This window comes from Leucoraja erinacea, chromosome 27, assembly GCF_028641065.1.
Source record: "Leucoraja erinacea ecotype New England chromosome 27, Leri_hhj_1, whole genome shotgun sequence".
Lineage (NCBI taxonomy): Eukaryota > Metazoa > Chordata > Chondrichthyes > Rajiformes > Rajidae > Leucoraja > Leucoraja erinaceus.
In genome coordinates this window covers 18364926-18387527 of record NC_073403.1, presented here as the reverse complement: position 1 = coordinate 18387527, position 22602 = coordinate 18364926, and the positions used below count along the sequence as shown (strand labels likewise).

The window sequence follows — 22602 nt, the reverse complement described above, 5'->3', positions numbered from 1 at the left end:
TAAGATATCTTCTCATCCTTATAAATTCTAGTGAATACAAACCCAGTCGCTCCATTCTTTCATCATATGACAGTCCCGCCATCCCGGGAATTAATCTCGTGAACCTACGCTGCACTCTCTCAATAGCAAGAATGTTCATGTGATTTAATTCACTCACATCTATTACAATAAAATCGCAGGTAGACAAAAATGCTGGAGAAACTCAGCGGGTGAGGCAGCATCTATGGAACAAAATAATTTGTGACGTTTCGGGTCGAGACCCTTCTTTAAACAATAAAATAGCAATGGAAGTAATTCCATATTACCGCATTGACTACACTCCACAACATTCCAAGAGTATCAGAAGACACAAGAAACTGCAGATGCTGGAATCTTGAGCAAAACACAGTGCTGGAGGAACTCAATGGATCAGGCAGCTTCTGTGGAGGGAATGGACAGGTGACATTTCAGGTCAGGACCTTTCTTTAGACTGGTGGAGTGGGTATGGGGAGAAAGCTGGAAAGGAGCTAATTTTGTGTAAAATACATAGAGCTGGAGGAACTCAAGGGGTCAGGCAACATCTGTTAAGGGAATGGACAGATGACATTTTGATTAAGAAGGAACTGCAGATGCTGGAAAATCGAAGGTAGACAAAAGTGCTGGAGAAACTCAGTGGATGCAACAGCATCTATGGAGCGAAGGATATTTTGAGTTGGGTCGGCCTGAATAAAGGTCTCAGCCCAAAATGTTGTGCATTCCCCCCACAGTTGCTGCCTGGCCTATTGAATTCCTCCAACATTGTATGTTTTAAGAGTATCAGAGTGCCTCAGGTAATGTCTTGGTCTTCTCGGTGTCAAGATGTTTTGGGGGGTGGAGTTCCATATCAAAATGTAACCTCAAGCTGATGCTGAAGATAAAAGGTGTGTGGAACGTTAATGCAAATCATCTTGATTAGTACGGGTGTCAGGGATTATAGGGAGAAGGAAGAAGAATGGGGTTAGGAGGGAGAAATAGATCAGCCATGAATGAATGGCGGAGTAGAAGATGGGCCGAATGGCCCAATTATGACCGTATAAACAAATCCGTCTCCATCCGGGTGATCAAACTTTGCAGTAGACTTCAGCAACCTTAAATTGAGCAAAGAACGAATTGCTGGAAAAACTCAGTGAGTCTGAAGAAAAGTTCCGACCCGAAATATTGCCTATCCAATCCCTTCGCATATGCTGTCTAACCCGCTGAGTTCATCCAGCATTTTGTTTTGCTCAAGATTCCAGCTTGTGCAGTTGCTTGTACTTTAACTATATTCATTCTCTAATTATTTTACCTGAAATCCTAACATCAGTAATGCATACATATTATTCGTACAATTTACCCCAATCTTTCCTTTCACAAAGTTCAATTTTGCTGTGGCCAACACTGCTTTAAAGTGCACCCCTCCCCCCATGTTTAATGTCACTGTCAGCGAAAATGCCTTGTTCGTACCCGACCCCCTAGCAAGATGATTGGCGGATAATGCGATGTGATACACAATGAATGACAGCGATTCCGTCCAATGGTTGAAGCGGAGTTGGCTTAGCAACAGCGGTAATTGTATGGAAATGAGGGCGCGCTGCAGCCAATGAGCGGAGGGAGGGGCGGGGCGGGACGGTTGTGGCGCAGCCAATGGGAGGAGAGAGGGGCGGACAGCAGCCAATGGGCGGAGTGAAGGCGGTCGTATCGCAGCCAATGGGCGGAGCGAGGGGCGGGCCGCAGCCAATGGGGGGAGGGCGGTTGTGTCGCTGCCAATGGGCGGGATTAGTGTCGAGCGGGCGGCGCCAAGCGGACGAACGTTCGGCAGGCGGCCGTGTGCGCGGGGGCTTCTGGGCGATGTAGTTCGCCATGCGTCTACCTAGAACGGCGACGGTGGCCGGTGTGGACTTCTACTCCCAGTGTACCGTGCGCGCAAGAGGCGAGCGCGGTGAAGCGTTTGCCCTCATCCCCCCCTCCCTCCCGCGTCTTGCTATATGAAGCGCCGTCGCTGCGGTGAGAAGAACAGTTGGAGGTAGGTGAACGTGGCGAAGGTTGTGGCTGCAGCCGCAGGGGAAGGGGACAGGGGTGGGCGGGTGAGACTCATGAGGAGAAACTTGTGAGGCGAGGGCGATGGGGGATCAAATGGCGGCGGGCGCCGAGGCGCGGCCTCTGGGCAATCCATCCGCCGTCCCCGCCAACGGCGAGCAAGTGGTGGAAGACGGGGAGGAGGAGGTGGCGTCGAAGCCTCCGGCTGGGAGCTGCGACCCGAGACCCGAGGCTTCGAGACACGGTCTCCTCAGGCAGCCCAAGAGGAAGCACCGGAGGAGGCCGTCGAAGAAGAAGCGGCGCTGGAAGCCGTACTTCAAGCTGTCGTGGGAGGAGAAGAAGCAGCTAGACGAGAGGGAGAGCGTGCGGGCGGCCAAGACCCGCGCCGAGATGTTCGCCAAAGGCTTCACCGTGGCTCCCTACAACACCACCCAGTTCCTGATGGAGGAACACAACCAGGAGGAGCCCGACCTCAACACTGGCGTCTGCCCCAAGCGCCTCAGCAAGTCGGACGAGACGAGCGAGGAGGAAGAGTTGGACGAGGAGGATCAGGACAGTGGCAGCGACGGCATGGGGGGCAACGGCAGCGAGTTCCTGCAGAAGGACTTCTCCGAGACTTACGAGAAGTATCACGCCGAAACCCTGCAGAACATGAGCAAGCAGGAACTGATCCAAGAGTACCTGGAGCTGGAGAAGTGCCTGTCCAGGCTGGAGGACGGGAACAATCGGCTGCGATGCCGCTTGGAAGGGAAGAAAGCGGTCAGGAGCGCAGAGGCTGCGGAGATACAAATGAAGCAAATCCAACATCAAGTAGAGATGTTAAAGACTGAAAACCAGACACTGATGATCGAAAACGAACAATATAAACACGAGGGATGCTTGGAGAACGGACAATAACACGATGTTTGGACTTTTATGTTGTACATATTTTAAATTGATGTAAGCGTTTTATAAAAATGTACACTTTTCCCTTTTTGTTGTGCCATATGTGTTGAGCTTTTTTTTTCCCCGTGCAACTTTTTGGCTTGTTTACCTTTTTTGAACTCGCGGTATAATATGTGAGTGTTGTCTCGTGTTTGCAAAGTTTTAATGTTTTATCTAGTCCTGTGCATCTTCAAAGTGATTTCTCGTAGTCAAAGAATAAACGATGCGTTAGTAAAGTGATGACAATGTTCGTGATGTGATATGTTCACAGTAAGCCCTTTGCAATTGTCCATGTTCCACTGTTGGGCTATTTGTTCGAGATTGTCATAAGAACGATTAGTGACACTTGCAAATTTACCTAGTTAGTCTCGATCAGTTTGCACTAATTTTGAACTAATAAGTTCATGGGGGGGGGGGAAAGGTAGATTGATAAGGCACTTGCGGTTGCCCAGCAGCTACTTTGTTACAATGTCAAACGGTGCACTAGAATATAGAATAGTACTGCACAGGAAAGAACAGGACCTTCTGACTGCCGTATCCGTGCTGAACATTATGCCAAGTTAAACTAATCTCTTCCTCCAGCACATGATCCATATCCAGCCATCCTTTCGCTGCAAATCCATGTGCCTGTATATCTACCCAATCTATGCCTCTCATAATTGTATATACTTCTCAGGTTTCCCCTCGACCTCCGACGCTCCAGTGAAAACAATCCAAGTTTATCCAGCCTCCTTGTCGCTGGCACCCTCTGAACCAGGCAGCCTTCTGCCTGGTTCAGAGGGTGTCAGCCCTTCTCAAACTTCTCAACCGTTTTCAAAGCTTCCTCATTGCCCCAGTAACTGGGCGACCAGAACTACGTAAATACTCCAAATGTGGCCAAACCAAAGTAATATTTGTTATACATTTCTGGGTGTGTAGTTGCCAATCTGGAACACTCATCACTAATTTAAAAAGCTTGTTGTCAGAAGAAGGAAAAATTGTTGTAGTAATGTGAAGAATGTGCAGGTCACAAGTGATCTAACGATATCCCCTCAAGCGGTGAACAGAAAGCAGGAGTAACTCAGTGGGGCAGGCAGCATCACTGGAAAGAAGGAATGGGTGATGTTTTGGATCGAGACCCTTCAGTGTCTGAAACTACCCGAAACGTCACCTATTCCTTCTCTCCAGAGATGCTTCCTGTCCCGCTGAGTTACTCCAGCCTTTTGTGCCTTTGGTTTAAACCAGCATCTATTTCATTCCTACTTAGTTTGAGGCTAAAAAAAAAAATTTTTGGGGGGTCAGATGACAGCTAAGCAAGAGTTAATTATTTGAAGTGAAAGAAGCCCTTGCATTGCCCGTTTTCAGAATTACCTTCCGCCATTTACTGCAGCCGGAATTCGATCAGTTTTATAACGAAAGATGGCGAGGTCCAAAGCCTTTGTATTGACATCGTAAATATAAAACCTGTGCTATTTATAATTAAAAAAAAAAAAAATAATAATAATTTCTAGCTACAAATCATGTGTACACCTTGAATTTATACACAAAGGCAGGATTGAATCTGTACATAACTAAAACTCTGATCTTGTGCTCTTCCGGTTTGCGGAGTTTTTCTATTTGCACAAAAACGGTACACGATAGTGCCACAATTATTTTTTGCCAGGTTACTCACCGTTCTCCTGTGCTGTGAGTGCAACAAGTTTTGTTCTGATCAGTGGTATATTGTAAAAATTACCACGGTTAAAAAATCGTAAACGTATTGTGCAAATTCCTACAGTCAGGTTGGTCTCTTCTCCTGTCAGTCAATGCCACGACCGGGATGGCCATGCCCCTTCCTCCCCCACTGGCGACGGCCTGTCCCTCACCACCTCACAAACTCATCCCTCCTCACAGTAACTTGTCTATCAGCTTCCCCATCACCGTTGGCAGGGGGGGGGGGGTTCAATGGAGGCCCTGGTCCCGTCTCTCCCCCTCATCACTTGCCCTTCACCCCCCGCGGCAATGGCGGTCGCATCTACCCGTCCCCCCGGGTCCGTCTCCACCGCTGTTGCGGTAACTCACCCTCACGGCCTTCCCGGAGGACATCTTCACCAGCTCATCGAAACTCATGGTGCCCACCGTGAAGAATCCAGACTCCCATCTCCACCCACCCACGGACCGGCGGCAGCAAGCAGGTAGGTGGGCAGTGCGGGGAAGGGCCGAGTGGCAGCAGCTGACGGTCGGACAGGATGGGGGCGGCGGCTGAGCCAGAGTGGACAGAGAGGGAGGGAGAGTCGGGTTGCAGGGTGGCCGAGCAGTTTGCGCGGAGTTTGAGTTACGCACATGCGCACAAACACACACACACACGATGCAAATTAGTCCAATTGTCAGGTGAACGGGATCGAAACCACAGCTAACAATGATCTGGAGGAAGGAACTGCACATGCTGCTTTTTATGGAGGGAGTCACTGAGGGTAGGGGAAAGGAGAGGGGATGGATTGGGGAGGAGATGGGGAAAGTTCCTGGGGAGGTGTGAGGAGGGAGAGTGGGAGGATTGAGGAAGGGATGGGGGGGGGGGGTTGAGTCGGGTTGGGGGAGGTGGGGAATAAAGGGAGTGGTGGAGGGCAGTGGGGGGTGGATAGGCGGAGGTGAGGAACGGGGGGGATAGGGGAGGTGAGTAGTGGGGATAGGGAGGGGAGAGGAGTTATGGGGGGGGGGGAGGGAGTGACTGAGGGTAGGGGAAAGTAGATGGAGAGAGGTGAGGGATTGGGGAGCGGAGGAGGAGAGGGGAAAGAAGGGAGAGGGAGTTGAGGGGAAATAAGCCATGCCTGCGCAATTGGTGCAATATTACGTTGGGGTGGGTTGCATTGGGGGAACGAGGAGTGGTGGAATATTGCATTGGGGGACCAGGCCTCCTGTGTGACAGGAACCCAGTGGGTCCCATTTAGTCTAGTATATTTCAAACACGGAAAGTGGAGCTCTTAATCTAATGCATTGGTGAACAATATTTTTCTAACGTACGAAGCCATGCAGCCAATTTGGTCTTTTAGGGAACACGGTCCTCCATACAGTGTGAGATGCTGTCTGTCCCACTGAGTTGCTCCAGCACTTTGTTTCCTATTCCTTTATATACAGTTTTGGACGATATTAAGTTATTGAGGCACTGGTATTCGCGTACTTATCAACAGAGGGTACATTTTCTTGCGTAAGGAACGATTCACCATTTGTTTAACTAACCCTTTTTCAACGGCATTTAAAATACAGGTTGCATTTGGAGACTCTTTTAAATACGATGCTCTGCCCATTGCTTCATCGAAAAAACAGCGAGCATGACGCATGTCAAAAGGTCCACGGGTTTAGCGATCCCGTGTGCTTGGTTAACTGATGGCAATTGAGGCTGCTAATCTGAATGGTATAGTGTAGGAAGCCGTTTTGCTTTCAGAAGAAATTCCGTTAATCTCACTCCCCATTTTAATTATTTCTCATATGAGTTTTTCTCCAATTCCCTCTGGAAGTCTGCTACTGAATGTGGGATTATGACCGATTTATCAGGCATGGGATACAAATCTTGATTCCTTGTATAAACATATTTATTTATGTGTCAGCAGTTTAGTGTCAGCAGTTTAGTTTGTCCGTCACATTAATATTTGGTCCTTTTGATTTTGATCCTTGCGTTTGCAACAGTTTCCCCAAACCCTTAATACATTTTAATGCGTAATAAAAGATTGTAGTCCCTCATGGTTTCAAATGTGGAAAGATAATTGACCATCTTGCAGCAAAATGCATGCTGAGTATTTTCAGCATTTACTGTTTTAATATCCCACTTTCACCAAATTTCCATTTCACTAGTCTGCACTTTGTCATATGTTTGTGGTTCTCTTCTGCAAGCGTCTCTCTACTTTTAAAACAAACAAAATTCTGCAACCAACTCACAATAACAGTAATACTTGCCTTGCAACCTATGGTTGGTTGGTAGTTAACTCTGAACTAATTTTCAGTTGCAAAATTTTTGATTTTCAATTGAATAACTAACAAATCTATATTACTTTTTATTCTTCACTGTATCCATTGTTGTAAAATTCCTATTTTTGAATTCTGCACTATTTACTCATTCACCAATTCATTCCACTGGTGGTGGGAGTTACCATGGGTCTTTGACTATAGTTTCATATGGTCACTTCATGAATTGCAGTGATTAAAGAAGCCCACCGCATGACAGCATTTACAATTGCTGGACTTTAACAGCAATTTATAGACATGTAATTAATGATTTTTTTTAAATCCCTGTTATACTGCATTACTACATGGGCTGAATAATTGGGTCACAGGTTCACCAATACTAAGCATTTTACTGCTCAACCATGTGACAGTTTTATGACTGCCTTCTAAGATTGCAAAAGGCTCAGAACCTTTGTCAAATTGCATGTTTAAATTCTTAATCAGACATCACACTCAATTCATCAGGTACTGCACATGAAAATAAGGTTAATTTACACCATTTCCCTTTGGATTTCACCAGAAGCAACCAAATTCCAAATATTGCTCCAATTAGATTACTGATAATATGAGTTCTACAGTGTTTTTTACATGGCTTAATAGCATGCTTCTCATTTCCAAAATGTATGAAGTTAATTAATTTCAACATTAAGTGGGAAATTATCGAGTACGCAGAAGAGTTACTTTATCCTTATACAAGATGTCAAAAGAATCTGTGCTATCTCTTAGCGTAAAATTGATCTCCTATGGGCATGCACTTCTGAGGGTTAATGTATGGAGTTGATAACCTGTGTAGTCTTTCTATTTGCTTCCTATTGAATGCTGAGCTGAGGAAAATGGCCAAAAAAAGCACACAATTGGAAGTTGCTGGTTTTTGGTAAGTATCTAAATCCCATTATTTCATCAAGAATTTAATTGCTCTGCCCCTTTCAAACCCATTACTATCACTTCACCCATCAAAGCTATTAATCCAAAATACCAATCAACAAAAATTGAATGTGCTATGACTGCATCAAATATGCTAAATGTATAAAGAAATATTAGATTTTATTTTCAGGAGCTGGAGAGCTTGGACTGAAAGTTTTGTTATTACTGTATAAAGCTCTGAGTAAACCACATTTAAATAATTGAGTTCAGTTCTGTCCATTGCACTCTATAAAGCGTATAGTAACCATGCTGTGGGTGTATCCACAGGATGGTCAAAGACATGCCAGAACTATAGTAAGGTTGGAGAGATATGACGACATGTATTTGGATAGGAGAATGTTAAATGTGAATGGACTTTCTCCAAACCAAACCTGATAAGATTAATTTATTAAAGTAAATGAAAGAAACACACAACTGAGATAGATATTAATTTAGGATATTAAGACTAAGGTCAAAAGGAGGTAACTTTAATCTACTGATCTATTACGATCTGATTGAATGGTAGAAGAGGCTGTATTTTTGTGAAACGTGACAAGTATTTACTGTGGTGTGCCTTTCTGCCTCGGGTTGAATTGAAAAATAACCCGTCTATATATAAACTAGACTAAGTGGGACCAGTTGGGTCCCAGCTTCACACGGGAGGGCTGGTCCCCCAACGCAATGTTCCACCTGTCCACCAATTCTAATATTGGCGGGGGGGGCTTTCTGGAGCACTAGTATGGGTGTTGTGGGCTGAAGGGACTGGTTTCCACAGGGCTAGTATGGACATTGTGGGCCGAATGGATTCCTCGGCTGGCGGTTCAGTCACTCAAGCCTGGTGTGCTGGCAGCTCAGTTACTCACGGCTGGTGGGCTGGCAGTTGACTCACAGCTATTCCTTGAAATTCCATTTCAAGCAGGGTGCAAAGCCACCAAACTCAAGTGCAGTTTCATACCATTTCAAGCAGGGTGCAAAGCCACCAAACTCGTGCAGTTTCATACCATTTCAAGCAGGCTGCAAGGCTACCAAACTCGTGCAGTTTCCTACCATTTCAAAGGGTGCAAGGCCACCAAAGATGGAGTCGTGACCTCTCCCTCCCTCACCTTGCAGAGACTGAGCCACGCCCACACTTCCGGGTTTTATGTGGCCTTCATGGCGTGATTGACAGGAGAGCGAATCTCAACATTTTTTAAACACTAATAAGTTATATTTCATCGATGGGAAAAATCCTCAGTACCTGATGACCGAACGTGGGCTCTGAGTAAGATGGCCAAAAATCACAGCCATACGTGGTAGCGTTTTTTCTAAAATCAATATAGAGCTCAAACAGGAAGTGGTCAAGATTAAACTTTTAATTATATGGAAGGCAACACCACTTTTCAATAAGACAAAGGCAACACCACTTTTCAATAAGGCAAAGGCAACACCACTTTTCAATAAGGCAAAGGCAACACCACTTTTGCATTTTCAACCAAGCCACTTTTGCATTTTCAGACCAAGCCACTTTTGCGTTTTCAAACCAAGCCACTTTTGCGTTTTCAAACCAAGCCACTTTTGCGTTTTCAAACCAAATTTTCAAACTACATTAAGGGCACTCACAGGTCAGTAAAACCACTCACAGTTTAGTAGACATGTGTTCAGTGTTATTCACAGCTCAGACTGAGAGTTGTGACCTCTCGCTCCCCTATCTTGCAGAGACTGAGGCAGTCCACACTTCCAGGTTTTATAGTCCGTCCCCCCTCCCACCGGAAGGGGTGTGGCTTTCATGGCATGATTGACAGGAGAGAATCTCAACATTTTTTAAACATTAATAAGTCTTGTATTTTTCATCGATGGGAAAAATCTTCTTGTCCTGCGCAGCGGAGGGGGACTCTGAGTAAGATGGCCAAAAATCGTAAGTGGTAGCATTTTTTTCTAAAATCAATATGCAGTGCAAACAGTAAGTGGTCAAGATTTGAGTTTTAATTCTATAGATATTTGCATTTTATAGAAATAACTAGGAATAACTAGAGCTTAACTAAGTAAATGTGTACATGTTCACTTAATCTTTGATATGGACTTTGATATTTGATGAAGGCTATGGGATATTATTTTACTTCCAGGTTTTCAGCAATTCCAATGGCACTTTTTATCAGAAGGTTTCGTTCTTGTAAACAAAATTGACAAAGACATGGAATGTGTAGGTATGTTACAAAACGTACCTGAATCGTGGCTGAGCATCTGCCCCTCCCCTTGTGTGTGATTTTGGAGCTGTTTGGAGGGGGCGGGTTTAAAACCCGATTTTTACTAGGCTGTTCCAATCGCAGATGTTCAGCCTAGTAAATCATTAACGGAGAATCGCTGCAAGACCCGGTCCCAAAAGCTATTATTAGTTTTATAGGCCTCGAAGAGTAGATATAATAAATTTAAAAGCTCTCGTTCATTCCGCAAGCTCTGGCAGCCCCAGGGTTTTATAAAGCAAACAATTAAAGGTATGTACCTTATTTTTACATTAAATGGGGCATGTATATAACCCTATAATTATAATTTTCTATAGCAGTAGCTCAGGTTTTGGGCTTTTTAATAACCCCCCAGTATTTTTCTCGGCATTTGAGGGCACTAATCCAGCGCGCTGTCAACATTCTAAACCTGCGCGTTCCACATGAACCCACTAGAAAACCGATTTATTTACAGCAATTGAACACTAAATTCCTTCCATTTGGCCTATAAATTAATGTAAATTAGATATAAAAATCATGTTATATTGTGAATTATTTGTGAATAATCTTTGGACACTTAGGCTATTTAAAAATGTTAATCTTTCCTTAAGAAATGTGCTTTTGACTATCTAAGATCACAGCTTTTTTGTAATCCCCATTGAAAATCAATAGGGAACAAGATGCTAATTTCCGAGTATGAAAATGGTCATAACTTTTTTAATACTTGAGATATGAAAGTGAATTTGGTGTCAAATTAAACTTATTGTTATGCTTTATCTGATGGGATAAATTGCAGACTTGATTTTTTAAATCTCAAAATTTTGTAACATTGCTAGAATGTGCATAAATGCAAAGAAATCTTGCTGGGCCATGCAAATTAAATCTGGTTGGTGTTTTTACTGTCTTCCTGAATCACTCGGGTTGAGCCGAAGCAAACTGTATACTTTCTTAATTCATTGCTGTGATGATATTGGAGTTTGTTGCATGAAATTAGGAAGCTATCATGTTCAAGGATCCTCCTCATTAAGAATGCCAGTGTTTGTTCTGCAGAACAAAGATGATTTATCCTGCCTGTATGGTAAAATAATGTGGTAGCACAGTTCACCGTGCTGATGCTCGGGGTTGTGGCAGCATTATTGAATAATACACACAAATTGCAATGTTTGACATGATCCTAATATTTATGGTCTAAATGTAAACACAAAGGGGAGGGGAAAGGGCAAAATGGCGCACATCCGAATGGCCACAAGTAAGGGGAGTAAAGAGGTGTTTGTTTACCTTAAATTGGTGAATTCAATGTTCATACTGTTGTGTTGTAAGCTACCCAAGCAGAATATGAGGTGTTGTTCCTTCCACACACATTGCCAGCATCATTCTGGCAATGGAGGAGACCGAGGCCAAAAAGGGCAGTAGAGGAATGGGAGAGGGGAAGGGGGGGGTTTAAGGTGGAGAACCAGCAGGCCTTAGCAGACTAAGCACAAATGTTCGGCGAAACGATCATCTAGACTGTGCCGATGTAAAGGAGGCCCCATCAAGAGTGCAATAGATGAGGTTAGAGGAGGTGCAAATTGACCTGTGAATCACTTGGAAGGATTGCTGGGGTCCATGCTGAAAGGAGGCAGGAGGCATAGGGACAGGTGTTACATCTCCTGCGGTTGCAGGTGGGTGTGGGGGAGGCTTCCATGTTATAAAGAACCAAACTGATCATAAAAAGCAAGGAAAATGTATGAGCATAGCACCACATAATAGGGAGCTTAGAATTTTTTTACAATATGAATGCTTTTACCTTTAGAATAATCAAATAACACTTAAGATCTAATGGTGACCAACAAGAACATTTTAACGTAACTAAAATATAATTAAGTTCCAAAATTACTCGAAGGAAGAACATACTACAAATATTACAACAAAGGAGAAAATAACAGAGAAATTGGATAAAGGATAAATAAAAGGGGCTTAAACTGTTGTGGCATACATTTTGGATTAGGTGTTATCCTGGTTTGCAAATGGAAGCAAAGGTAATTATTGCTGAGGCTTTGATTACGATCTTATAAGCCTTGATTGATATGGAAGAGGTGCCCAAGGACTGAAGGACTATAAATGTTACATCCTTTTTTTTAAAAAGGGGGGGAATGTGATAAAGATGGCGACTACAAAGCAGTTAGTGGTGGAGAAAGCATTCAGTGACAAATCTAGATAAGATTAATTGGTATTGAGAAATGTTGAACATTATAAATGAAACTCAGAAAATATTTATTAAAGACGAATTTTGTTTCACATGGTTCATTGAGTTTTTCGATTAAGGAATAGAAATAAGGTTAATATTGCATTACAAAAAGCATTTAATAGAGTACCATATAATAGACATGAGCAAATTTAAGGCCTATAGAATTTATTCTAATTATATAATAACCTCAGAGACAGAAAAGCATAAATGTGTCAAACAGTTGTATTCAAAACTGTACAGTATGAAGTTCAAGGTTTGGTGTTTTGATCACTGCTTTTCTTTAAAATAAATATTGATGTCCCGGATTTAAGTAAACAGGGCATCATTTCAAAGTATACAATTGACATTAAACTAAAAACTATGGGAACAGTGAGAAAAATTGTTACAGAAGATTGAGACAAACTGGTGAAATGGGTAGGCAGGAGGCAAATACAGTTGTATGTAAAAAGTGACATTACTCATTTTGGCAGGAACAATGAAGAGTGGTGATATAGAATACATTGATCAAATTTGAAAGAGAGATGGTGACTGAAGACCAGAGGAAGTACATATATACAACTTAATTGGTGGCCAGACATGTTGAGAAGGCAGTTTGAAAGTAAAGCAGGTTCCTTGGCTTTATAAATTGGTGTATATAATCCAAAAGCAAGGAAATTAAACCAGACCTCGTAAGAGGTTAGTTACGCGCAGCTGCAGTGTTATGAACATCATATTTTATGAAGGATGTAAAAGCCTAGAGAGATACAGAAGAGATGTATTATACAGAGCCAGTGATGAAAGATTTCAGTTGTAGTCATTAGAGAAACTGTTCTCCTTAGAATTTGTATAATAACTTGCAAAGGCAATTGGATAAATACTTCAAGGAAACATTTGGACTACGAGGAAAAGATCATGGATATGGAGCTAATTAAATAGTTCTTTCATAGAGCAGCAAAGGAATGATGGGGCAGATGATCTTGCTACAGCACTAACTTTCTTTGTAAATATCCGACTTATGTCAAACAATAATCTGTATTCGGATCTTTTAACAGAAATAAAAATTCTTGGATGTTTTGCAGAATGCAATCCGACAAAAAATGGACACTAAATATGAGAAAGGCAATATTGTAAGGTGTGATTAAATGCATTGTGAATTAGATGGATTTTCAAGAGGAGGAGGAAATGAAAGAAAGGAAATCTAAATCATATATGGTGATGTGTTATGAAATGGCCATCGACAATGGTTGGCGTAGCCACAAATGGACAAGGGACTGGAAGAATGGAAAATTCCGAGAGAGGCAGCGAAGGTTAAAAAGGCAGATGTAGTCAAAACTCTTAAATTTAAAGATGATGATTGGGAATTTTGAGTTGGAAATCATTGGAATTTGATTATTATGGTAGAGAGCACAGGAAGAATAAAATATATAAATGTGAACTTCAGCAGCAGATGAGTAACAGGTTGAAGCAAAGTAGACTATAATGATGAAAGTAGGAGGTCTTTATGTTGGTGAGGCCAAGAGATACAATATTGGCGTTGATTTAGATGCAGAGAGTTCAAACTGATTTCACTTAAAACAATCACAAAAGAGTGAATGGAATTGATCAAAAAGGTCCAAACCTTGTAGTGGGACAAAATACATCGGTTTTACTACTATTGTTTTTAACTGTGGAAGGTTCTGACACGTTCCAGACTGGATGTTTTGAAACAGTCAGTCAACACAAAGACAGTGGGTGGGTCAAAACAGTTTTTGGAGAAGTTCAGCTGAGTGTTACCAAGAGTAGGATTGTTGTCAGCAAAAATGCAACACCTCCACTGATTCCTGAAAGTCTCTGAACAGCAACCACTCAGAATGGAGAAGGAACATTTGGGAAAGATATGTCTTCTCAGGCCCCCATAGCTCCCGATGGCACTGTGATCTCAGTCACCAAGGCCGATCCTTCATGAGGGTGAATCCTTGCAAACCATTGGATCTGATGGTGTACCTGGTTGCATTAAGTTTAATCGCGGAGGCTATATTTTCTGACCTTTTAAAATCAATTTTTTTTTAAATCAAAACGAATAAAATGGGCCAATCTTCAATTTGGCAACACACTGTCTCTTGTTTACCTTTCTTACGCACCAAGTTGCTAACTTAATTCATTCGTGTCAACTTCGGGAAGCTCCACAACGACCGTTATGGAGACATTTTACTTATTACTTACTAAAAATTCAGCCCACATCAAACATTCTGACGAATCATAGGCCAACAATATAGCTCAAATCCATATGGTAATGTACCGTTTAGATCACATTGGTGAAAATGTTTGGTTTTCGCTAATAATGTGTTCGTTTTCTGGGACACCAATCCTTTTAGTGTCCACCGCAACGTCCGTTTGTGTATGATGTGTAACGTGTGTTGTGGTGTCCACTCGGATGGATGCAGTAATCTACTACATGATCAGGTGAATGAAGTGGAAACAGTGTTTGCAATTTTATTATTCCATGTGGTATTCAAAAACTTAGAAAGGAATAAGAAGTACGTGCCCTTACTGTGGCAACCAGGTCACTGGTGGACACCACGAGACAAACCGTTACACAAAATGTATTTGTGTATTCTGATGCCATTTTCGGAAACTTACCATCAAAATGTTATCTTTTATTTTTTTGTTGATACTATGTTAGTCATGAACCCAGTAAAGTGCTTGTCAACTTTTTTTGAAGGAATTTGAAATTTGACCCCCTATGTCACATTTTTGTGTGCAGTATTGTAAAAAGACACTTAGTCAAAATTACTACACCTCTAAGTAAGAATTCAATTGAGAGTAATCTTATAGTAGTAGAAAAAAGGAGGAGGATGGTTTGCTCAAAGTTTGCAAGGATATTAATGAAGGGTATTGCAATTTGTTTGCAGTCTTAAAGGATGTTGTTTCAGTCCTGTTGCTAAGATGGAAGCCTACATAATAGGAAATATCGAAAAGGATGGCACCGTCCTGCACAGCCATATTCACTCAAGGTAAATTGGACTTCCATCTCATCAGTCAAGGCTGAATTTGAATTGGATCCCTGTGAGTAAAAATCCTGTATCTAAATCATTGCAGCATTTCTACTTTACATCAAACTGGTAGCACAATTTATTGGAATTAATCCAAGAATTAGACAATTGGTACGATTTTGTCTGTTTAGATAAAATTTGACAGAATAGCATTTTTGTATTTATGATTTACATTATATCATGGGTTTCTACACATTCAAAAACACGGCGAGTTAAACTGGGATGAGTAAGATTTATTTCCTCTATGAATGCATAGAATCTTAGAAATTTATAGTAGAGTCCATATTTCCGATTTTGTTTGTACTTGCTGGCTGAAAATGTGCATGAGGCAGGGGTCCTGTTGAATAGTTTTCCAAAAAATAATCTCAGTTTGGAATTTAGCAACCACATCATGTTGCACATACAGATTGTTAGCATTTTACATTATATCATGAGCAAAATAATTATATCATGAGCAAAACAATAAGCATGCAGGTACAGCAGGCAGTGAAGAAAGCGAATGGCATGTTGGCCTTTATAACATGAGGAATCGAATATAGGAGCAAAGAGGTCCTTCTGCAGTTGTACAGAGCCCTAGTGAGACCACACCTGGAGTATTGTGTGCAGTTTTGGTCCCCTAATTCTTGCTATTGAGTACCTCGTAGGTTTACAAGGTTAATTCCCGGGATGGCGGGACTGTCATATGCTGAGAGAATGGAGCAGCTGGGCTTGTACACTCTGGAGTTTAGAAGGATGAAAGTGGATCTCATTGAAACATATAAGATTTTTAAGGGCTTGGACACGCTAGAGGCAAGAAACATGTTCCCGATGTTGGGGGAGACCAGAACCAGGGGCCACAGTTTAAGAATAAGGAGTAAGCCATTTAGAATGGAGATGAGGAAACACTTTTTCTCGCAGAGAGAGGCGAGTCTGTGGAATTCTCTGTCTCAGAGAGCAGTGGAGGCAGGTTCTCTGGATGCTTTCAAGAGCGAGCTAGATGGGGCTCTTAAGGATAGCGGAGTCAGGGGAGAAGGCAGGAATGGGGTACTGATTGGGGATGATCAGCCATGATCACATTGAATGGCGGTGCTGGCTCGAAGGGCCGAATGGCCCACTCCTGCACCTATTGTCTATTGTCCTCAATTTATTAAAATATTTATGTATCCATTATGTCCTATTACAAAAGTTGTAGAAGTCGTGAGAAGTGCTTTACAACAATAAAAGTTAAGGTTATTTTATCTTTTCTAGCTGAATGGTTGACAATCAACACAGAACGGTGGGGTTCAAGAATCAGGTGCCTGATTTTCAATATAAAGACAGCTTTCGCCTTTGTGATTATGGTAAAAGAAAGTAAAAGATTTTGGAATATTGCTCGATGATCTACAATCTATTTCATTATGATTTTCTACCGGTCCAAATTCCAAAGAATAAAAATTATGTTACAAATATACCAATACATGTGCTTCTACAAAAAATGATCTATTTCTTTTTGACAAATATCAACAATATAATATATCTGTTTTATAATTTAACTGGACTGGAGACAGAATAAACTGTAGATGTTGGGAAATTTGAGCAATTCATAAAGTGCTGGAGGAACTCACCAGGACAGGTGGCATCTGTGGAGGGAATGGACAGATAACATTGTGTGTCAGGACCCGTTTTCAGAATCGTAGGACTATAGCAACTGCCCAATAATACTGCTGATGAAAGAAGTTTACAAAGCTTTTAAATGGATGATTTCTAGAAGCCCGAAGTAATAAGAAAACATATTTTTTTACACAAATAAATAGTAAACTAGCATTTGAAAGAGCAGATGGTATAGACAGGAATAAAAACTGATGTCCAATATATTGGACACAAATATATTATAGTTCCCGACTGCCACAAGGTCGAAATCCTAGAAATTGCTCTAACACCATTGAGTTATACCTACACCTCAGACTGCAGTGATTCAAGAAAAAGCTTGTGATCATCTTCGTAAGGCCAATTAGGGGTAGGAAAATTGAATGCTGGCTGAATCTGCAAGGCTCGCATCCTTTGAATGAATAACTAAAAATATATATTTGTGGGGCAACAGTTGCTCCAAATGTTGAGAATTTGTAAAGGATAAGTGTTCAGCTGTCAACTGATCATGTAGATTTAGATAGGAACATGGAAGTACAAGGAAGAGGATGATATGGATCATATACAGGCAGACAAATTCAGTTTAACTTGGCATTATTTTCGGCATGAATTTTGTGAGCCAAAAGGCCCGTTCCTGTGCTGTACCGTTCTACAGTGAGGTCTCATTTGCAGAGAGTAACCTTGTGGGGCAAGAGTTTAGGAGGGAGCATGGATTCAATCTCAGCATTCTAGCTTAAAATCCGTCTTTGTGAGATAAGACATTCACATACAAGAAGTAATGTGCATAGAGTATTTTATAACATTGTAATTGTTCATCATCAATTTCCAGGAGAAAAGCAATAGGTTGAAAGTTTATCCTGGGACAAGGTACCACATCAGTCATCCCTTGGGTATAGCTTTTCACACAGATGACCAAACAGTGGCAATTTATGGTTCAAGTCTAGCTCACAAAACTTCTACAGTTCAAGTTTGACCCTCAGAACTTCACACTCTCTTTGACTCTGTATCTTTAACAGATGTGAATCTGGGAGCTGTGGTGTCCAGTATATAATGCTCAACTCAGAAAGCTGGTCATTAAAATATCCATTATGTGTAGAATTGTGGGACTGTGAGATCGGAAGATCACAATTAGATGATAGTCAGCAGGTGTGGTGAATACGTGTTATGCTTGCAACCTCCCTGCAAAGTACTTCTGCAGAACACAGGGCTTATGTGGTATGTTCACTACCCATATAATGGAATTGCTGGTAATCCTACCTTAACTTTGTGGATAAAAATGACATAATGCAGATCTGAAGAAGAAAACATTTCTAAGCCAAATAGGTAAAACAATTTTGCATTTTCTGCTCTGGTTGGCAATTCTGCATAGCATTGCCAACTCAATGCACAGTGAGCAATTTGAAACTCCACATGTTTTCATCGGAATATCCTCCTAGATAAGAATTAAGATCAGCCAACAGGCACTAATTTCTGGATTCAGTAGAGACTGGAATAACAATTGAAGTGAGTTGTGTTAGTTCATGAAATATTTCCCATTCCAACTGCCTATGTTCTGAATTTGTCAAGTTTGTTGCAGGAGTAGTACTCGTGAAACAAATGATTGACTCGTGAAACAAATTCCAATGTCCGAAGGACCTACACAATTCTTAGATTCTGTTAATGCCTTTAGATTAAGCAGTTACTCTTCTTCTGACAAGGCCCCTGGGGACAGAGGGTGACTTGGTTCCACTCAGATTTTCTTGGGTTATGAGGTGGTAGCCAGAGTAGGCAGGAGGGTAATTTGTGACCTGGAGAGCTCCTGTAATTTGCGCTAGGCTTTTGCGTGCTCCGGATGCATGTCCATATGATTCTCAACACCATTCCAATGGTTGAGAGATAGGGATGAGGAACTTCATGTTCTTCAAGCAAGTTTTAAACATATTCTCGATTTTCTTTCTATTAGCCATGTTTTGTGTGTTATATAAATTATATAATGCAATCACAGTGCCCTCCATAAAGTTTGGGACAAAGACCCATCATTTATTTATTTGCCTCTACTCCACAATTTGAGATTTGTAATAGAAAAAATCACGTGGTTAAAGTGCACATTGTCAGATTTTAATAACGGCCATTTTTGTACATTTTGGTCTCACCATGTAGAAATGACAGCAGTATTTATACATAGTCCCCCATTTCAGGGCACCATAATGTTTGGGACACAGCAATGTCATGTAAATGAAAGTAGTCGTGTTTCGTATTTAGTTGCATATCCTTTGCATGCAAGACTGCTTAAAGTCTGTGATTCATGGACATCGCCAGTTGCTGGCAGTGGCGGATCTACAACAAAATTAATGAAACTTAAGCTTCAGGGCCCCTAATCCCAGAGGGCCCCAGAAGCGACTTTAGTCCACATTGCTTAAATTTTGGGTCTATTGTATGAGAAGGAATTTAAAAAAATAATAATATTAATAATATAATGTAATTCAATACAAATAGTTACTTTAATAATCTTTTAATTTTTATTGTATCATGTAGGCTAACCGTTAAAGAAATTAAGGATGTTTCATTCAAAATATTTAATATAAAATAATTATAAATAATTTAAAACATTATTAACATTTCTGACAGAAATTAAAACTTTTATTAAAATTATTTATCTTAGGCTAGCTGTAATGGAAAAAATGAAAGCATATTTTATTGCGTGCGTTCATTGTAAAGGACAACATTGCGGTACCATTTTATTTACACTAATAATCTTAAAAAACCTTAAAATATACTATTACAATAAATAATAACAATTTTACCTGTGTACAATTAAAATACAGTAAAAAATTAAAATGTAATAAAAATACCATTGGTAGATACAAACAGTGGATGACATGTTGTAACAAAAAAGGGGAGCTGCAGAAAAGGAAATCACAATGCTAAGGTGAATCACGTGATAGCACTCGTGATAGCGATCTAGACTAATTTTTTTCAATAAAGTGTTCATAAGGATGCAATATTTGAATTACCCCATCTCAAAAATAAATGTTATATTTAGAAAAGTAAGATAAGTGATAAAGGTGAAATAGTGTTCGAGTTTTAGAATAGCCTAAGCCTATAGTTTTTATGAAGAGGTGAACGGAAGGCTGGCTATGATCTCGTAACCTTGGCTAATGCTATATTACAAGTATTTATGAAAAAGTAATAAAAGGGTGAATTTGAGTTAAATTACAGATTCTTCTTTGTACAATTGCTTCCAATAAAATTATAATAAAAAGAAAAAAAATTACTGATGTTTATTATGAAAAGTGTTCATAATAGAAGGGTTTAAAAAAAAAAAAAAAACCTTTCCCAGAAAGTAGATCTACATCTTTTTTTATTTCAAAGCATTCGACAATAGTGGCACGACTCAAATTGGTTAATTTTTTGTTGTATATATTTCAACAATCCTAGTTTGAGAGTCAATAGCACAGATGTTGTAAAAGTGGAGTGTCGCGGTAAGTTGGCTGTTGTGCTGTGGCTAATGTATTTTTTTCCCTTTTTAACAGAGGTCAAGACCCTAGAGGAATTACAATGAGTTCACGTAAGTACTTAAGTGGATACCAAAAATGCAAACTCAAGGAAAAGCGATCTGACAACATTTCTAAATGTCAAAAACTAACAAACAATTTTGCAATGTCAAGTTTGTCAACACCTACAGTTGAAACAAGCCAAGCAAACACCATTGAATCTCCAGTGATAGTGTACAAACCGTGGGAGCTCTTTCTAGCAATATTCAACCCACTGGTGATGCTTTTGATACCAGTGGTCATCATGAAAGTACCGTGGAACAAGCAGAGACTGAGCAGAAACATAAAACAGGAAGCAAATTCAGTGACCTCGAAAACTGGCACATAACAGTTGATTTTGAAGTACTGAAAAGAGTTGTAGCTGTTATAAAGTTTTTAAGTGAAAGAGGTTTGGCATTTAGAGGTCATGAGGAGAAGTGGGGCTCACCAAATATTGGAAATGTCATGGGGCCATTGATCTTATTGCAGAGTTTGACCCATTTTTACATGAACATCTCAAGAAATGTAAAAATGAAAAAGTAAATGCTACTTACCTATCCAAAACCGTGTATGAAGAATTGATAGAAATCATGGGAAAACATGTGCAAGATGGAATTGTAAATCAAATCAACAACGTAGACACCAAATACTACTCTATTATTGTTGACTCTGCACCTAACCTGACACATGTTGGCTAGCTGGTAATTATGGTTCGATACTGCTATAATGGAAAACCCTGTGAGAGATTTTTTAAAACATTTTTACCAATAGAAAACCATTCATCCACTACCTTGCTCAACAAAATACAAGATGTCCTGGGTGAACATAAGCTTTCACTTGAAAATATCCGTGGTCAGTCCTACGATAATGCATCTAACATGAAGGGCTCGGAGAAAGGGCTGCAAGCACTCTTTAAAAACATTAACAGGTACGCAGACTATATACCATGTACCTGTTTCTCCAACTTAACCTTGTTGAAGAAAAGGCAGTGTCTACTGTACCTGAAGTTGTTGACTATTTTGCAGGAGCTGTATGGTTTCTTTTCTGGATCTCCACGAAGATGGGGGATTTTAAACACACAGGGCAATCTACATTTTTCTATAAAGAGCTTAAGTGTAACTAGATGGTCTGCACACTATCAAGCAGTCGGGCCATTAAAAATGGATATATGGGTATTTTACATACTCTCGAACATATTTGTGAAGACTCAGAAGAGAAACCTGAATGTAAACACGATGCAAAGAATTTATACCATGTTGGTAAAGCTGGAATATGCTATTTTAACAGACGTTTGGGAAGAAGTGCTGGAGCGTTTAAACAAAACAAGTAAGAAACTCTAAACCCCTGGTTTTGATGTATTTGAAGGATATCTTCTGCTGTCATCTTTCATTTGTTAACAAACTCAGAGAAAATTCAGCTGATAGGATTGCACACTATGAATCGGAGGCAAAAGGTTTGTGTGAAGATATCACCTCAAGTTATTCTGACGCTTCCAAATGCATTGTTACAAGGACATTTTCAGATGGAACAAGTGATATTGCTTTGAGAGGAGCTGACCAATTTAGGATAGAATTTTTATATCAGCTCTATGACTGCTTGGTAATCCAGTTACGCAAGAGGATTGACCCTTATGAGCAGATTGCGAAAAGGTTCAAGTTCCTCTCAGAATTGGTGAACAATTCTGAAATTGATGAGGACAGTATTAAACTTATAATAATGTATTACAAAGAGGATATTGACCAGAAATTAGTAAACAAGTGTTATCAGTTCAAAGAATAGTTGCACCTTAGGACATCCCAGAACACAGAAGAAACATCATCTAAAATGCAATGCGCAGAAGTTCTTCTAGAAGTGGCACTAACGTCTGTGGTGATGAAGTGCTTTGAGAGGTTGATTATGTCACATGTCAACTCCTACCTCGACCCACTGCCACAAGAGATCAACGGTAGATGCGATCTCACTGGCTCTCCATTTCGCTCTGGACCACTTGGACAACAAAAACTCATATGTCAGGCTGTTATTCATTGACTACAGCTTGCCGTTTAACACCATCATCCCCTCCAAGCTGGTTACCAAGGTCTCAGGTCTGGGTCTCTGTGCATCCCTCTGTAATTGGATCCTCGACTTCCTCATCCACAGACCAAAGTCTGTCCGTATTGGTGGAAATGTGTCATTCTCGATAACAATCAGCACGGGAACACTTCAAGGCTGCGTGCTCACCCCCCTGCTGA

At 40.8% G+C, this 22602-nt stretch overlaps 1 protein-coding gene and 1 long non-coding RNA gene across 2 annotated transcripts; both read left to right on the top strand.

Moving 5' to 3' along the window:
- The first annotated feature begins 1808 nt into the window (after positions 1-1808).
- Positions 1809-19090, top strand: LOC129710315 (uncharacterized). Its single transcript, XR_008725657.1, has 3 exons — positions 1809-2020; positions 15114-15215; positions 16482-19090. It is a non-coding gene; the product is annotated as an uncharacterized LOC129710315 (long non-coding RNA).
- On the top strand, positions 2036-3198 carry LOC129710314 (protein HEXIM1-like). The gene has a single exon (XM_055657220.1). The coding sequence runs from the start codon at positions 2119-2121 to the stop codon at positions 2929-2931; it is 813 nt and encodes a 270-aa protein (XP_055513195.1). The 5' UTR covers positions 2036-2118; the 3' UTR covers positions 2932-3198.
- Positions 19091-22602: the final 3512 nt, after the last annotated feature.

Coding starts and splice junctions, on each gene's coding strand:
- LOC129710314 (XM_055657220.1), top strand. CDS start 2,119: ATGGGGGATCAAATGGCGGCGGGCGCCGAGGCGCGGCCTCTGGGCAAT.